Raw genomic sequence first — 17,002 nt, 5'->3', positions numbered from 1 at the left:
AGGTTATCTATCCATATTATGGGTTGTGCACATTTTTATTTTGATCAGTGTAGAAATTCATGAGTATCATTTTTTGGCAGTTAACTATTAGCCTGTTTCTAGTGAACCATTCAGACTCCCCTTTTGTAATATCTTTTGCAGATGCAATAAGATTTCTTCTTTATTCCCTTCAATCAACAGACTGGTGTCATCTGCAAACAGTACTGGTTCAAAATCCATAACGTGTGATGGGAAATCATTAATGTTCACCAAAAAAGAAAGGGACCTAAAATGGAGCCTTATGGAACACCATGACTTAGTCCACATGGTTCTGAAAGGTGTACCTGGAGTTCATTTCCTCCCATGTACTTAATTTCAGTTACCTGAGAGCACTATTCCAAATATGATTTAAACCACTGATTTGGCACACCTCTTACACCACACCATTCAAACTTCCTCAGGAGTACAGAATGATCAATCACATGAAAAGCTTTTGTTAGGTCCAAGAATAAACCTGAGATATTTATTTGGTTGTCCACTGCATTTAAGACAAGTTTTATGTGATTGAAAGTGGCCGTTTCAATTGGTCACTGTGGTCTGTAGCTGTGTTGACATCCAGAAATAATATTATTCTTGTCAAAGAATGTAGTTAGTTTTGAAAGGAATACTTTTTCAGTGATTTTCAAAAACCCTGACAATAGAGACACTGGCCTATAGTAACCTATACATTGATGAGATCACCTTTTTTATATAAGGATATTACTTTCGCCACTTTCAGTTGCTGAGGGAAGACACCATATTCTGTTTTATGAAGCAGAGGCATTCCTCAAAAAACTCTTAAGGTTTTCCTTGTGTTCAGTACAAAGTATTACAGTCCACTCAATAAGAAAATATTCTTTGTGACACTGGACATCAAATTAGTGTTTTCCTTATGGCAGTAAGGAATGTCTGCTGCTGAGCCAGGGAAGTATACCATGATAAACAAGATTATTATAAGGACTGACAGTGGGTAATATGGCTCTTTTGTATTACCCTTGATTAGAACTAACATTTGGTATCTCTGTGTGTATGTTATTAATGATTCACTAGAGTTGTAATAATTTCATTTCCTGGACATGCAAAATAAATAAATAAGATTATCTAGCATTTGTTCAGTTAGAATAAGTTGTCAACCTCATTTATGAAAACATATTTCATCATACAGCTTGCATGTATACTGGCATCCATTGCTTTATATCTTTTTTTGAGATACAACAACTGGTTATTCACTGTGTTCTTAAAATCGTTACTTTGTTGAATTTTTATCTGAAGCTAAAGCCACAGAATGTGATTAATTAAAATAATGATAACCAGGACCATCAAATGATGGAGTAGGTCAAAATTGTGTGTGTGTGTGGTGCATTTAGTTTCTGTTATTTATATTCTGATTCCAGTTTCACCTTAACTACAAATTTTACAACTGTCAAAGGACACTATTGTCACTAGCATATATAAAGAAATTTTGAGAATTAACTTTAATGATAAATGTGATCCAACAATCGATTAAAATTTCATAACATAAAGTGGACACATTACTTTTTTAATAGGAAATACAGACTTGGTTAAAACACAGTTCAGATCTATCAGGCTGGTCATTTGTCTACGTACCTTATTTTCACAGACATGTTTTTCTCAAAAATGCGTGACTGTTCTCTGTGGCCCATAAGATTCTCAGCATCTCATATATTTGTGAGTGCATCGCAGGAAAGCTCTTTGTGATAGTTTTGATATGACTTACCCATTACTTGTACCATTAATTTGCTTCTTGAAGTAAGTCCATCAGGATTGGATGCTACACATAAGTATCCACCTTCATCTTCCTTCTTTGCATCTCGGATTACTAGAGTACCATTTGGGAAAACCAGTTGTCTATGGTTCTGTGGCAGAAATTTACCTAAATAAAAAGGAGATCAAAAGGCTAACAGAAATTCATAGGAACAGATTTAAAATACACCACAAAATTTCTCAAAAGTACAATGTTAATTTTATGTCCTGTTCACGAATTACTCAGTCCAAGCTAAACTTCCAAAGACATTCCTAGTAGATACTGGTCAATGAAAAGAAAACCATTGGAAACATTGCAGTAACTGTATAAATACCTACTCTCTGATTAATGGGAACAATTTTCCTCACCAGATATTGCTCATTAGCAACCACCAATTTACTGCAAAACATGTTACAGGTCTATACAATACTCATAATCTTCCTAAAACTGTCGAAAATGCAGGGGAAGATTGGGTAGTATCAGACACACAAGTTTTTTCTGAAGGTTGTATAGGAACACCCCTTCCACTAAACAGTGCCGATACATTACTAAACAGAATTTAAAAAATTAGATGTACTAAGAATAGATGTTCATTGAATTTACAATATTATTTGTACGCTTTGCATTTAGGTCATTTAAATTTTTAAGGGTTGAAAATGAAAAGCATTAACAAATAAGTTTTTTTTTTTTTTTTTTTTTGGAAAAGAGTTTTAATTGGAACATAAATGATTATAAACATGTACTTGTCTGTCAACTCATGTAGTTTCCAGAGCTCTAGCAAGGTGATTCTGCACCAATGATAGAACAGCCAAAGCTCCCCCACCACCCCCAGGAATGTGTGTAAAGCTCGCCTACACTTCATGGCTCTGAAGAAGAATACCGGCCTCTCCCTTCTATGTCCACATCAAGGTGCATAGTCAGGGGAGTGACTTGTGAACACCTCCATATGGACGATGGCCAGTGGTTTTGTCACAACCACCTCCATCCAAGAGGTGACAGAAGACATTGTAGTATGTTCAAAAGCACGGCAGGACAAAAATGCAAGAAGAGCAGCTAGATGACCTCTCTCAGGGGAAAATGCACCACTTGGCAAACAAAGAGATCACTGCAACTGGTTGATATAGTGGTAATGCTGTAACAAAGTCTCACACCTTGCCAAGATGCTCCCGCAGACGTATGAGGCCATGATGAGGGCTGCTCAAGCAGTCAACTTGGCTGCCAGCCACAAGAAGTGAGAAAATGCTGACAACCATGATAGATAAGTACATTTTCTACATTGCAGATTGTTGGAGGCAAAACACAGTCGTTGAACTGAACCACTGAATGAGGCATCTCATGAAGAAGTCCCCACGTGTTTGTATCATACACAATTTGGTGTTTTCCTTCTCAGTTGCATGATTAAAAGCTTTGACCCTGTTTATCAATTTTAAATTACTTTCATGTGAAATTTTCTAAAAGTTACCTAATTACAGGTGAATTTCTTCTTATGAAGTTAAACAGAATCTGATGTATAACATGTCAATATGAAATTAGATGATGTTTTTAATATTTCTGCCTCCCCACCCGCTCTGAGTTTTTCCAGTAGGAGGCTGTATTACTTGTGAATTATAGAGTTAAGATGATGCATTATTAAAATTAAAAAAATTAACAGGCATAGAAAAGTAGCTGTCTAGGCCAATTTTAAACTTTTTTGTCACATGACATTACTTCGTAACCTTGGTTGTATGTTGGACAGATAGTTTTCTTGTGTGTTGTACTTGCATTGTTGTCCCTTGGAAAGAGAATCCACATAGTGCAACAATAGCTTAAAAGTGCTGTCAGTTTTATTTCATGCAATAACCATTGTCTTCACCTCATCCATTCCATATTCAAAAATAATATCTGTGGTTATGAATGTGTAGGTTTATGCATTCACATCTGCCGGCAAGGGAAATAAAGACTTTCTTGTGCTCTCTGATACTGTAGTGCTTCCTTGATAACCTTCTCCATAGAGCCCTGGTACAGTTGCTTCTGTGAGAGTCAGAGTAGTTGCTCCTTTCCCCCTTCAGACTACTGGCTGGGAGACCCTTCCCCACTTCCTTAAAAACCTTGTGTTCACAGTTACCATCAGTGGCTGGCTTTTTTGAATGCAATTCTGGGTTCTACTGCCAGGCTAATAAGTATGAATGTTCCTTAGAAAATGGTTTAGTGTGATTTCTATTTTGGTTAGTGATGGCAGAGACTTGTCTTTTGTTAGTAAATTGCTTCATCAGTTTCACTAAATGTTTGGAAGTGTTTCTTATTTTGAACTGTGGAGTTCTTCTATTAATTTTTGTGAGTGACTTTTAAACTTGAGTTCTTCCTTCGTTCATATGAATACTGACCATGTGCCACCAGCACTACTGTTCTTTTAGCTGGGAATCTTTCCACATTTGTATAAAAGTTGTGTTTTCTGCAGTCTGCAAAACTCCTTGATGCTGATATATATATATATATATATATATATATATATATATATATATATATATATATATATATATATATATATATGTATATATATAACAGAAAGAAACTTCCACATGGGAAAAATATATTAAAAACAAAGATTCCAAGACTTACCAAGCGGGAAAGCGCCGGCAGACAGGCACATGAACAAAACACACAAACACACACACAGAATTACGAGCTTTCGCAACTGGCAGTTGCTTCGTCAGGAAAGAGGGAAGGAGAGGGAAAAATGAAAGGATGTGGGTTTTAAGGGAGAGGGTAAGGAGTCATTCCAATCCCGGGAGCGGAAAGACTTCCCTTAGGGGAAAAAAAGGACAGGTGTACACTCGCACACACACACACATATCCATCCGCACATACACAGACACAAGCAGACAGCTTGTGTCTGTGTATGTGCGGATGGATATGTGTGTGTGTGTGTGTGTGCGAGTGTGCATCTGTCCTTTTTTTCCCCTAAGGGAAGTCTTTCTGCTCCCGGGATTGGAATGACTCCTTACCCTCTCCCTTAAAACCCACATCCTTTCGTCTTTCCCTCTCCTTCCTGAAGAAGCAACCATCGGTTGCGAAAGCTAGCAATTCTGTGTGTGTGTTTGTGTGTTTTGTTCATGTGCCTGTCTGCCGGCGTTTTCCCGCTTATATATATTAAGCAGACTTTCAGCTTTCAACTCATAGTCTTGAGGTGTATTTATCTAAATTTAGTGGCAGAATTTGAAGTTGTTTCTGTTTCTTACATACGAACCTTTGTGTGACTGCCATGTGTAAACGAAATAAAGATGTGAACATACACTTTAAGAGTTCTAGTGATTGAAATACATGATTCTTTGCAGAGTGAATTCCAATGTGCATACAATTTGTCAAATATAATGGTAGTTATGAAATTTATTAATTTTAGGGTGAAGGCTCTGACATTGACATCAGTCATTCTGTAGTTAAGTTTGTTCCACATGTGGGGTTGAATGGTAGTGAAGAAGCAGCTGTCTCTTTCAGTAACTTTATTGAGTGTGATTATTTTAATGGCAGTGAAGGATTATTCTTCTCTTTGTGTGATCTACCAGATTTTACGTCCTTGCCTCTGAAGTCATTCATGACGGTTTTCTCCAGTAATTTTATTTAAACATTGTTGTCATGCATGTGAAACACTGTATAATTTTACCATTGGTTTGATATCAGTTCACGTGTTTCATGTGGGTTGTTGATCATTACTATAAACCACCAGTTTAGTGAGAGCTGCTTTACAAATAATGTCCCTTTACATATATTCCAACATCTTATATTTGTTCCCCTGAAAGATAAAGTATTAAAGTCCTTTTAAATTTAGAATAACTTTTAATCAAATTTAATGTGTGTTGGATGTTTATCTGATGTGCACTGTGTCCCCAAGTAGTCAATCCATTTCATAGGAACTTAACCTTTGCACAATATAATATCTGGTTCCTGATGAAGTTTGAAAACTGTCCCAAATGATTAATGTTGTATGCATGGTGGATAAGAGTGAGACAATTTTTTTTTTGTATTACTTGCTGCCTCCTTTCATTACTCCAGGGCAAGTATCAAAGTCCACTATTTCATGGCAGCTAGTGAAACTATTCAAGCATAATAATGGGCAGTCTTCAGGGACTAAACACCCCTTTGGAATGAGGTCAGAGTTAAACAAAAGTAGTGCCCTTAGACTGCAGATATTAAACCAAATCCTAGATTTTTAGAATGTAAACAAAAGTATTAGTACCCAGAATGATTTTCACTCTTGAGTGGAGTGTGACGTGATATGAAACTTCCTGGCAGATTGAATCTGTGTGCCCAGACTGGGAATCAAACCCAGGACCTTTGCCTATCCAAGGCAAGTACTTTACCAAATGAGCTACCTGAGCATTACTCACAATCTGTCCCCAAAGCTTTACTTCTGCGTTTCTCATCTCCTGTCTTCCAAACTTCGCAAAAGATAGGATATGACAAAGACAATCTGAGCCTGGTCGATAGTTTCCACAATGAATTTTCACTCTGTAGCAGTGTGTGCACTGATATAAAACTTCTTGGCAGAAGAAGTTTGTGATAGGCCAAGACCCGAACCCAGGCCCTTTTTAAAAGTAGTTGTATGCTCACAAAATTTCAGATTTTCATTCTTCCCATTCAGTTTAATAGCTAGAACGCCTTTGTCGAAGGCAGAATAATACAACTGGTCTAGTTTCTTAAGCTTTCACCAAAAACTTTCAAAGACTTATGTTAAATGTAAATAACTATTTCTTCTTTTAATATTTAGCACTGGTATACGATTCAGGAATTCATTTCTGTTACAGATAATTGTCAAAAGCAAAAATAATCCACAGTGAAGATCATTATAATTGGATTGATTTTCAAAGGCATTACCAAGCTCTTAAGGAAAGAAAAAATTATCATTTCATAAGTATGTGTAATAAAAATAAAGATTTATTGAAACATATTACTGGTACCTGTTTAAAATGAAGATTTATTGCAGTGTACCTATTAGATACTGGTTCCAGTTGGTATGCAGATATCTCTCGTCTCATTTGTCTCAAAACTGATAGAGTGTTAATCTATAGAAATATCGGCGGTCCTCGAAGACGTTACTCGGCTACATTCCGTTCGCCAGGAGAAGCAAAAGCATCAGAGCATCTAGATGAAGAGGCTAGAAAATTCGACAGCCCCCTTTTTCTACTTGCTCCCTCCGCCATCGCGTCACGTTCCAGTCATAAGTTGGCAAAAATCAGGCAGCCTTTGGTCACATAGCAAGTTTGCTTCAACACCCGCTCGTCAACCTTTCAAATCGCAAAAACTTCACTGTTTGAACGTTACCTGTGTAGATCTGTCTGTACGTGGCAGGTGAGTGAACCAAGCGCACTGGTGCCATGTATACCATGTTTGTGATCCACATTTCTTCGGAAGAGGTTCAGTTCGGTAGCAGTCATTTATTTACGAAGCTACTTGGACAAAATGACAATGTCACAAGAGCGGTGTGAGTTTGCCGTCGTTTGATGTGTGCAGTGATGCCTATATTGGGGGGGGGGGGGGGGGGAATCGCTAAATATGGGGTACCTGACAAGCACAACAGCGACTACAATTCACGTTTGGGGCTGGCGCATTTTTTGCGGTCTTCTTGGATGTTTTATGGAAAATTTGAAGATGTTTTGTTACTAAAACTCGCAAATTATACTCTTTATCCGGTACTACTGTAATACTTCTGCAGTTATGTAGAGAGGCATACGGAGAAAATATCTACACCAAATACCTCTCCTGCGATTGTCGATTCTTAAGTGCAGGAGTGTAAGAGGTGAGTGAATCTGACGCTAGCAATCATCTTATATTCGAACAATAATTAGTAAGAGCTTCGCAGAGTAAATGAACATGATACCTTCCTGTACTGCACCACCTGTAAAGCAAGTGCAACGGTGATCTCCTTCGCTCTAATCTAAAAAACAAAACAATTAAACAAGTTACAACACTGATTGTTTCAGAATGCAGCGTACTGATATGCAGTTTGATTGCACTGTTGACTTGAGTTAGTTTAATTCAGCGTTTGGTTCCAAATGTGTCTGTGTGCAAAATGTGCATTTCGCTGGTGTTTCGCTATGGGATCTAATCCTAAATCCGAACAACATTAAAGACAGGTTTTGCAGTCCTATCCTCAGTTTAAAGGGTGGTTACATTCTGTTGAAAATGACGCTACAAGAGCCTACTGTACTTACTGCAACTGCGAAATTGATGCACATTTAACATTATGTTAAAACACAGCGAATTTTCGGATCCTTTTGAATGTTTTCGAAGCTTCTGTTTAAATGCGACACTAAAAAAAATGCCAATAAATTATCGGAAGCAGGAATCTCCATGTTCACTCCTGAACACAGTGAATTTCTTTCATGTGATCTTTTTTCAGAACTGTGTAAAAAACTATCTTCAGATAGCAAATGTGCGAGAGAACTCCAGTTACACTGAGCTAAGTGCAGAGAAATTGTCGTAAAGGAGTTAGCTTCACACTTTTCGGAAACGTGGCGTCAAGCTATTGGTGGTAATGGATTCAGCTTAATTTTAGACGAATCAACAAATGTATCGGTTACAAAATTACTTGGCGTTTGTATACGCTATTTCAGCGTCTTAATGCAAGAAATAGTGTGGCGTCCTTGAATGGTGGGATTAGAATCTAGCACAGCTGAAGCCATTGTTAATTCAATAAAAGCTTTGTTGTCGTGTCATAAACTTAACCCAGAAAATATGATTGGGTTCGGGGTTGACAGTGCTTCTGTAAACGAAGGAATAAACAATGTTTTATGGCTGAAATGATATTTAAACTTAAAACCTAATTATGATTCGTTGTGTTCGTCGTTCACTCTCATGCAGCAGAAGAGACATTACCGAGAAATAACTACTTTTTGGTTCGAGAAACCTATAGCTGGTTTTCGCATTCTTCTAAGCGCCAAGCAGTGTACAGGGACATTTATAAAACATTAAATCACGGGGAGAAACATTTGAAAATTCCAGCTGTGTATGAGACGCGATGGCTTTCTATTGAGCCTGTTGTTGCAAGAATATTATCACAGTGAGAAGAAATGAAACTTCACTTTCAGACTGTCAGATCTAAACAAAACAGCTACAAAGCAGAAATGCTGTACATGTATTGCGACCCTGTGAATGAGTCATGTTTGTGTTATTTAAAACCAATAGTACAGGAAGTGCAAAAGACAACCAAGGCTTTTGAAAGTGCGAATGTTGACCCTACAAAATTACTTCTGTATTTGACAAATCTCATAGAGGCAGTGAGTTGGGGAATTGCAATACCTACAGCGAAAGTAGATATCCTGACAAGTGATCCTAAACTGTATATGGGGTATGAATTTGAGAAAATCATTTCAGAAATTGAATTCAGTTATGAAACAGAAAATCTTCGTAAATGGTGCATAGATTTGGTCGAAAACTTACTTGTTCATCGGCCTTATATTTACGTAATATTGACAGACAGTTTGCCACGGACAGAAAGCTAACTTCCACGGTACATACTTTCTTTATTTTATAATTTCAGTATCATAGTTAGTGAAGCTGTCCGTTCCGCTACATTTTTTATACCGTTATTGTTGTGTGAGATTTTCTTCTGGCAGCACATGATCAAAATTTTGTTGTTTGGCTGATTTTCTGTTTATGCGACTACTTCTTTTTACGTACTCTAATGAGAAACTGGTGACTTTGTTCGTCTACATTTATTGAATTATTCGTCATACTGATGTAACCCTTTAATACAGTTGTTCCAGACTCAATAACTGTAGCTTACAACCTATACAAGATACGTGTTTGAGCCTGCATCACTCATACCTCGCGGTGGCCATTGGCAAGCAACCTCACCACTGCCCCCTCCCCCAACAGCGCCGTTCTGCGCAGATACGAGCCGAGCTAATTTGTGCTCACTCTACCGCCCTGGAACATTCCCATTGTCGTTACTTGTGTTATACATTGTTAAGGACCTCACATGCGTGCGACGGATCGCAGCGATATCACCTGCAACTGGTCGCTTGCCTCGCCACACACTAGCGATTTGCCAAGCAGTTTCAACCAGTAGCCTATTCGAGAAGCTCTGAGATGGAATATGAACTGTTATGTTTATCAGCAGCGGCAGCTAATCTCCGTGTCTCCATGAATATAAGCAAAAAGTAAATTTTAAAAAGAAACGGGAATTGTCCGTTACTAAGGTTGTTTTGAATTCTTTTCTTGTGAACTGTGGGCTATTTTACAGAATACGCTACACTTTTCACTGACGCCATGTTGGCTGTGAGTATATTTCTAGTGTGTTAGTGCAGTTCCTTTCTCATCGCTCAACTGCCAAGTATTTACACAGTCTATTGCAATCTGGATGCGTCTATAGAAATGTTGACAATAGCAGGGAGAAACGTCTTTGTTTTAATGATGTCCATTTCAAATCCTGTATCATGTCCGTGACACTCTCTCTCTCCTATTTCTCGATAATACAAAATGTGATGCCCTTCTTTGAACTTTCTCGACGTACCCCGTTTATCCTATTGGTAAGGATCTCACAAAGCGCAGCAGTACTCTCATAAAATTTTGTGTTTTTCCAATGTAAGTTGATCGTAATTGTAATTCCTCGTTATTTAGTTGAATTTACGCCTTTTAGATTTGACTAATTTATCGCGCAACGAAAGTTTAACGGATTCTTTTTAGCATTCATGGGGATGACCTAACACTTTTCATTATTAGGGGCAATTGCCAATTTTCGCGCCAACAGATATCTTTTCTAAATCGTTATGCGATTTCTTTTGACCCTGATGATCTTACTAGCCGATAAACGAGTGCATCATGTGCAAACAACCTAAGCCGTTTGCTCAGATTGTCTCCTAAATCGTTATAGTTGTGTTTCAGAAGAACGATGTTTTCTTAACCCGTGCTGACTATGTGCCTAATAGACCGTTCTCTTTGAGGTGATTCATAGTGTTCGAACAGAATATATTTCTCAAAATCCTGCGGCACTGACGTTAATGTTATAGGCCTGTAATTTAATAGATTACTCCAATTGCCTTTTTTGAATATTGGTGTGACCTGTGCTACTTTCCAGTCTTTGGGTTCGGATCTTTCGTGGAGAGAGCGGTTGTATGTTCCTGTTAAGTAAGGAACTATTGCATCAGCGAAGTCTGAAAGGAATGCGAATGGTATACTGTCTGGACTCGAAGACTTGCTTTCATTAAGTGATTTAAGGTGCTGCGCTACTCCGAGGATATCTACTTCTAAGCTACTCGTTTTGGCAACTGTTCTTGATTCGAATCTGGAATATTTACTTCGTCTTCTTTGGTGAAGGAATTTCAGAAGGCTCTGTTTAGTAACTCCGCTTTAGCAGCACACTGATCAACAGTATTTCCATTGCTATCGCGCAGAGAAAACATTGACTGTGTCTTGCGGCTAGCATACTTTACATACGACCAGAATCTCTTTGGATTTTCTGGCGGATTTAGAGACAAATTTCATTGTGAGAAGCATGCATCACGCATTGAAGTCCGCGCTAAATTTCGAGCTTTTGTAAAAGATCGCCAGTCTTGGTGACTTTACGTTCGTTTGAATTTGACAAGCTTTTTTCGTTGTTTCTGCAACAGTATCCTGACCTGTTTTGTGTACCACGGGGGATCAACGCACTCGTTTGTTAATTGGTTTGGCATAAATCTCTCAGTTGCTGTAGATAATATTTATTTGAATTCAAGCCACATCTGGTCTACACTTATAGGGGATAGGCAAAATAATGTGATCACCTGTACTTACTTGGGAGTGGTTTATTAATAAGGGGCTGGACCCCATTTGCCCGCAATACAGATGCGGTTCTTCTTGGAATACTGGCACATAGTTATTGTACAGTCTCCAGTGAAATTTTATGCCATTCTTCGATCAGAGCCTCTCCCAACTCCTATAGTGACGAAGGAGTCGGAAATCTGCTTTGGAGTCTGCGCTCCAATACCACCCACAAGGGTTCGATAATATTCTAGTCCGGGGACTGTGCTGGCCAGTCGCTGGCCAGTCGCTGCAGTTTAGTTGCATGCTCCTCATACCACGACTGTACTGTTCTGGCTGTGTGAATGGATGCATTATCATCCTGAAATATGGCATCATTTTTGGGGAGCAACAGTTGAAGCATGGGGAGCAGCTGATCACCTGAAATGTTCACATAATCGTTGGCTGTAACACGACCTTTGAGAGTAATGATGGGACCAGCAAAACACAATGATACGACTGCCCACACCATCACACTTTCACCTCCACGCTTAACCGTTGGAATCAAGCAATCAGTATTGTAGGGCTCTTTTGGCGTTCTCCAGACATAAATCCGGCCCGGTGTCGGAAATAACGAAAACGTTGACTCGTCGGACCATATGACGTGTTTCCACTGATCAGCCGTCCAGGATTTATGCTCCTGACACTATGTTTTACGCTTCTTTGCATTGTTTGTTGTCACTAGTTGCTTTGGTATAGCAGCTCATCCATGAATATTCGATTTAAGGAGTTCTCGGCGGACAGTGTCGATAGATACACGGTCTCGAAGATGACTATTGAGCTCTGCAGTCACTTTAGCAGCCGTAGTTTTGTGTTGTTTTCACACAGTTCGTGTTAGCGTGCGACGATCTCTGTCATTAAGTTTTGATTTGCGTCCACTATTACGTCTACACGATGATGTCTTTCCATGTTTTGTGTAGGCTGTCATGACTGTTTGAACAGCTGCCCTTGAAAGATTCAATAAGTTGGCTGCCTTGGTTACTGATATTCCAGCTAATCGGGCTCCCACAGTTTGCCCTCTTTGCAACTCTGTTCGGTCTTTCATAGCTCGTAGACCTCGGCCTCTGAATGCTGATACGAAGTGTGCACTACTCGTCAACAACCTGCACTGATGCTAGTCCGTACTGAACACACAATCCAGCGCGACACGTGCCTCACCTGCGCTGTTAAGCATCAAACACAACCATCCCATTACTACCAATGTTCGCATTATTTTGCCTATCCCCTGTCCATTTCTATTGTGGAAGGAGTGGAGATTTTCTCTAAGAAAAGCGTCAAGCCAATTTTTCCGCTTTTTTGAATAGATATATTTTTTGTTTATTTCCGGAGGATTTGGGAGTTACGGTATTTAGCGTCGGCATGACGACCGTGCTCACTGATGTCTTTATCTGTTTTGATGCTCGTTATTAGCTCAGAGTTGCTTGTTACCGAGAGGTCAAGCGTGTTTTCACAACCGTTTACTATTCGAGTGGGCTCATGAACTAACTGTTCAAAATATTTTTCACAGAATGCGTTTAGCACAATTTCGGATGATGTTTTATGCGCACCTCCGGATTTAAAAATGTATTTTCGCGAACACACAATCTTCAGACAAATCGCACAACCTGGCGACGCACACTGCGATCCATCGATATTGTTTGGGGCCTTTTACAGCCTGTAATATAGAGAATACTGTCAGATGGATCCAAGATACAATAAAACAGTAATATTACTTACTTGACAACAAAACTGAACATTCCAAAATTAATTTCGAGCACCAAAAGACTTACCAGAAACAGATAACTTTCTGCCAAAGCGAAACGCACTGATGTTTTAATACAAAATCGCTTACGTGGTCGTGTTCCTCCATAGTTTACGCAGCAGTGGTCCTCCAGGCGCTGTCATTGGTGTTATAGTTTAGAAACAGCTCTTGTCCGATATAAACAGCTGTCCGATAATACCCGACATTCCCCAGCCTTTATTGACTTATGTACATACAGAAATAACGGGAACAGGTGTCTGAAAGAGGATAATAGTGCCGAATTGCGTATAAAGCTCAAACGCAGATTACAACAACTGCGGAAACAGTACGAATTTATTTTTTCACGGGACCCAGCCTTCGAAAATAAACAGTGATGAGATCTGATTCAATGAGTGAAAGATAGTGGCAAAACAAGACGAAGAGCACCTTAAAATTATGAAATCTGAATATCCAGATTTTCAGAACACATTTATCTGATACACAAAGGGAATACCGGATGGTTTCATTACACTTCTAGACAAGTGTGACGAAGATTAACACTACAGCGTCAGTTTATCCCTATAAAAACTGGAAAATTCGTGAAGCACAACATAGCATGTCTTCCGCATGAGATGGTTAGCAATGTGCAGTATTTAATATCAAGCATTTAATGTATACCGTACGTAATGTTCCACTGAAATACCAAGAATGTAGTGACGCTTTTTAATGCCCTTTATATGTCACTGACAAATTCGACGTATGATGTACAATGATCACGTTATCCACATGCTTTGTACAACAGTCGTTCATACAAGAGTGCTTCAGTGTCGAGTTCTTTGGAGTTTATACGTTTTCAGTTAAAATGTTTTTGGTTTTATTTATACTCATCAGTCGTTCAAATATTTTGGTGCTGTTCTGCATGACTGCATCTCGTATTCCCGTGTTTTCAAGCTCTTACATAACACTCCACATCTGTTATATCGGCACACATTCAAATCTTTGCTTAACTTTACAATTCTTCTATTCTGCTGTTACCCAAGTATGGGCAGAGGAGGGCGACTGACTGCTCCCCACCCTCCTCCCCCAATTCCTAGAAAAGAAAACTGTCTTGGCAAATGAGCTTGCTTCCCGCCCCACCACGCAGTCTTATGCACTCAGCATAAGAAACCCAGAACGTGAATGAATACTGACTAGCAGGGAGTCTACCCACAGCAATTTAACGCGAAATCTCAGAGCTGTTTCGCCTTTCGGCGCTATTCCACTTGCAGCTCAGGAACTACTTGTTTGAGAAGTAGCGGCACCGGTCTCGTAAACTGACATACGGCCGGTCGTTACCGTTGGCCTTTCGTGGCCTGTTCTAGCTCAGTTTAGTTTATTCTAAAAGCTTCTAGCAGCTTTGTACAGTTGTGATGTTTTCCACATGGTACCAGCTACTGTCAGACTACTAAAAATATGGATGTATGAAGTTTTCGGTCGTATCTGAGCTCTGTATACAGACTTCCCATTTCATGAATTTGTAACAATGGGTGTTTGTTGCTCTGCTAAACTGCAAATTACAGAACCGTACGCTTCTATCCATGGATTGTGACCTCGACGGGTGCAACCCAGAACGCAGTCCACGAATTCTGCAGTCTTGTTGGCATGGTTGCATTATAACGTGACAAACTTCAGACGAGGAATACATTGGTTCAGATGTAGGTAAATTTGCCCCCCCCCCTGCCACCCCAGTGTGAGGAAGATTTTGGGATATTTCCCATGTTCATACTGGCCCTAGATTGTAGTTTAACTGACCAACCTAAAAAACAAATAGATTTGTTTGAAATTTTAAACATGCCTGCGCGTGCAGCAAATTAATAGGAGTGGAAAATAACAGCCAACCAGTTGCTGGATTAAAGGTTTATCAACCCTTTATTGTGGTTTCGAAAAATACAAATTTGTTCTCTTCAGAAGGAAAATGGACTACTCGAATCATACATGGACAAAAACAGATGTTGGCGCCAAATGGCTCTTGTCTAGTACAACGTGAATGTCAACCACATATATCAACTGTTAACACGCACAATTGGAGGTAGCAGCCCAGTACTGTAGGGCTTTGTCGTAACTCCAATGTCACGTGTGGTTTATTTCACAAGTTTTACCACAAAGCGCTGCAGTACTGGGGCATGTCAGTCCGGAACCACGCGGCTGCTACGTCGCAGGTTCGAATCCTGCCTCGGACATGGATGTGTGTGATGTCCTTAGGTTAGTTAGTTTCAAGTTCTAAGTCTAGGGGACTGATGATCTCAGATGTTAAGTCCCATAGTGCTTAGAGCCATTTGAACAATTTTACTGGGCTATGAATATTAATTGTTGCACAGGGCTGGGCGCGGTCACTTATCGTGCGTGCCGTATCCAGTCACATAGTAACGTGGTTTAGTAAACGTCTTAGTGGCAGCACACCATTGTTGTCAGATCTCTATTGAAGACTATTGTTTTCGCCTGCAGCATTACAGCTGAAAGCTGGCAACACCACTGGCAGCTGTCAGGGATCTACTTACGGCGACTCCACTGCAGGGTCTTTCTGCCAGTAGGTTGGTGACTCTGCTGTAAGAGAATGTTTGCAAATATGGTGCTTGTGTTTCCACTTTTAATATATTTTAGATGTTTGGAGTGTCTGTCCTTCAAATATGGGCTGAATCATGTCATTGAAAGTTAATTGAATTAATGACTGTGATGCTGAATGTATTTGAGGTTGTGCAGTGTGTAATCTTGCTCTTCAGTACCATCACGAGTCATCTCGAGTATGTATGTATAATAGAACGTTTCTCTGTTCACCAAATACGTTCGCAAAGCACGTCTGGTTATTCCAGTAACTGAGAAAATAGTGTACAGTGCATGCCAAGTTCTTTTCGAAGCTCATTCAAATACATTAAGCGTTTTCTTAATAGCAGTAGCTACAATGCAGCACTCGCCCCCAAACACACAGGAATCGAGATGTCCATCTATAGGTGCCATCCGCCCCAATATATCGGGATCATCAAAATATGAACCTTCTTGTCCCGAAATCCAGACGAGACCCAATTTTGTCCCGATTTTGCAAAATACTGTTACGAGCTTGGCGCAAGTACTGAAGTAACGCCTACTGTCAGTGCAACATGTAAATTCAGCGTCAGTTAATTTCATTAATGTCAACAAGTTTATGTTGACAAGGTCGTCTCACAGATGGCGCTGCATGTTACCTATCCTATATCGGCGATGCAAGTACCTTCATTCATGAAAATACCAGACTTCGCCAGTAGTACGCGGGCTGGAGCTATTTAAGCAGCGCCATTGGAAGGGTACGGTAGCCTCCATTCTGAATAGCCATATGAAAAGGCCATTCTTTCTAAAACATATCTACGAACAACAAGTGCAAGTTAATAATGTGTTTATAGTGTTTTACTGCGTGTACATAGGGCGTTGAAGTGTGTAGTGACGATGACTAAAGTGTTACTTTCGACAGTTTTACCATCATAATAAACTGATCATGGCTTACGAAAATACCTAAAGGGATAGAAAGAGCAAGTGTCAGTTTTCGAATGGTTACACAATAGAGTGGTCTCTTGTCAAACAAGGAAGTACGGACCAGGAAGCGTTTTGTGAGATTTGTAGCTGTTTTCGTCTCAGTAACTCATGGAAGTTAAGCAAATGTGAGACATGACAATACTACGAAAGAATCATGCCCATAGATACGCACTAGCATCGGTAATCTGTCTCGCGTGTGT

At 39.5% G+C, this 17,002-nt stretch overlaps 1 protein-coding gene across 1 annotated transcript in view; it reads right to left on the bottom strand.

The window, feature by feature from the left end:
• LOC126335707 (Down syndrome cell adhesion molecule-like protein 1 homolog) overlaps positions 1-17,002 on the bottom strand; it is a 371,152-nt gene that overhangs the window by 177,802 nt on the left and 176,348 nt on the right. The window contains exon 6 of the mRNA XM_049999164.1: positions 1,757-1,912. Within this exon, the coding sequence (XP_049855121.1) occupies positions 1,757-1,912 (156 nt within the window). The remainder of the gene's footprint in view (positions 1-1,756; positions 1,913-17,002) is intronic.

Source organism: Schistocerca gregaria, chromosome 2, assembly GCF_023897955.1.
Source record: "Schistocerca gregaria isolate iqSchGreg1 chromosome 2, iqSchGreg1.2, whole genome shotgun sequence".
Classification (NCBI taxonomy): Eukaryota; Metazoa; Arthropoda; class Insecta; order Orthoptera; family Acrididae; genus Schistocerca; species Schistocerca gregaria.
The sequence above is the reverse complement of the archived record's forward strand: the minus strand, read 5'-3'. Positions and strand labels throughout refer to the sequence as shown.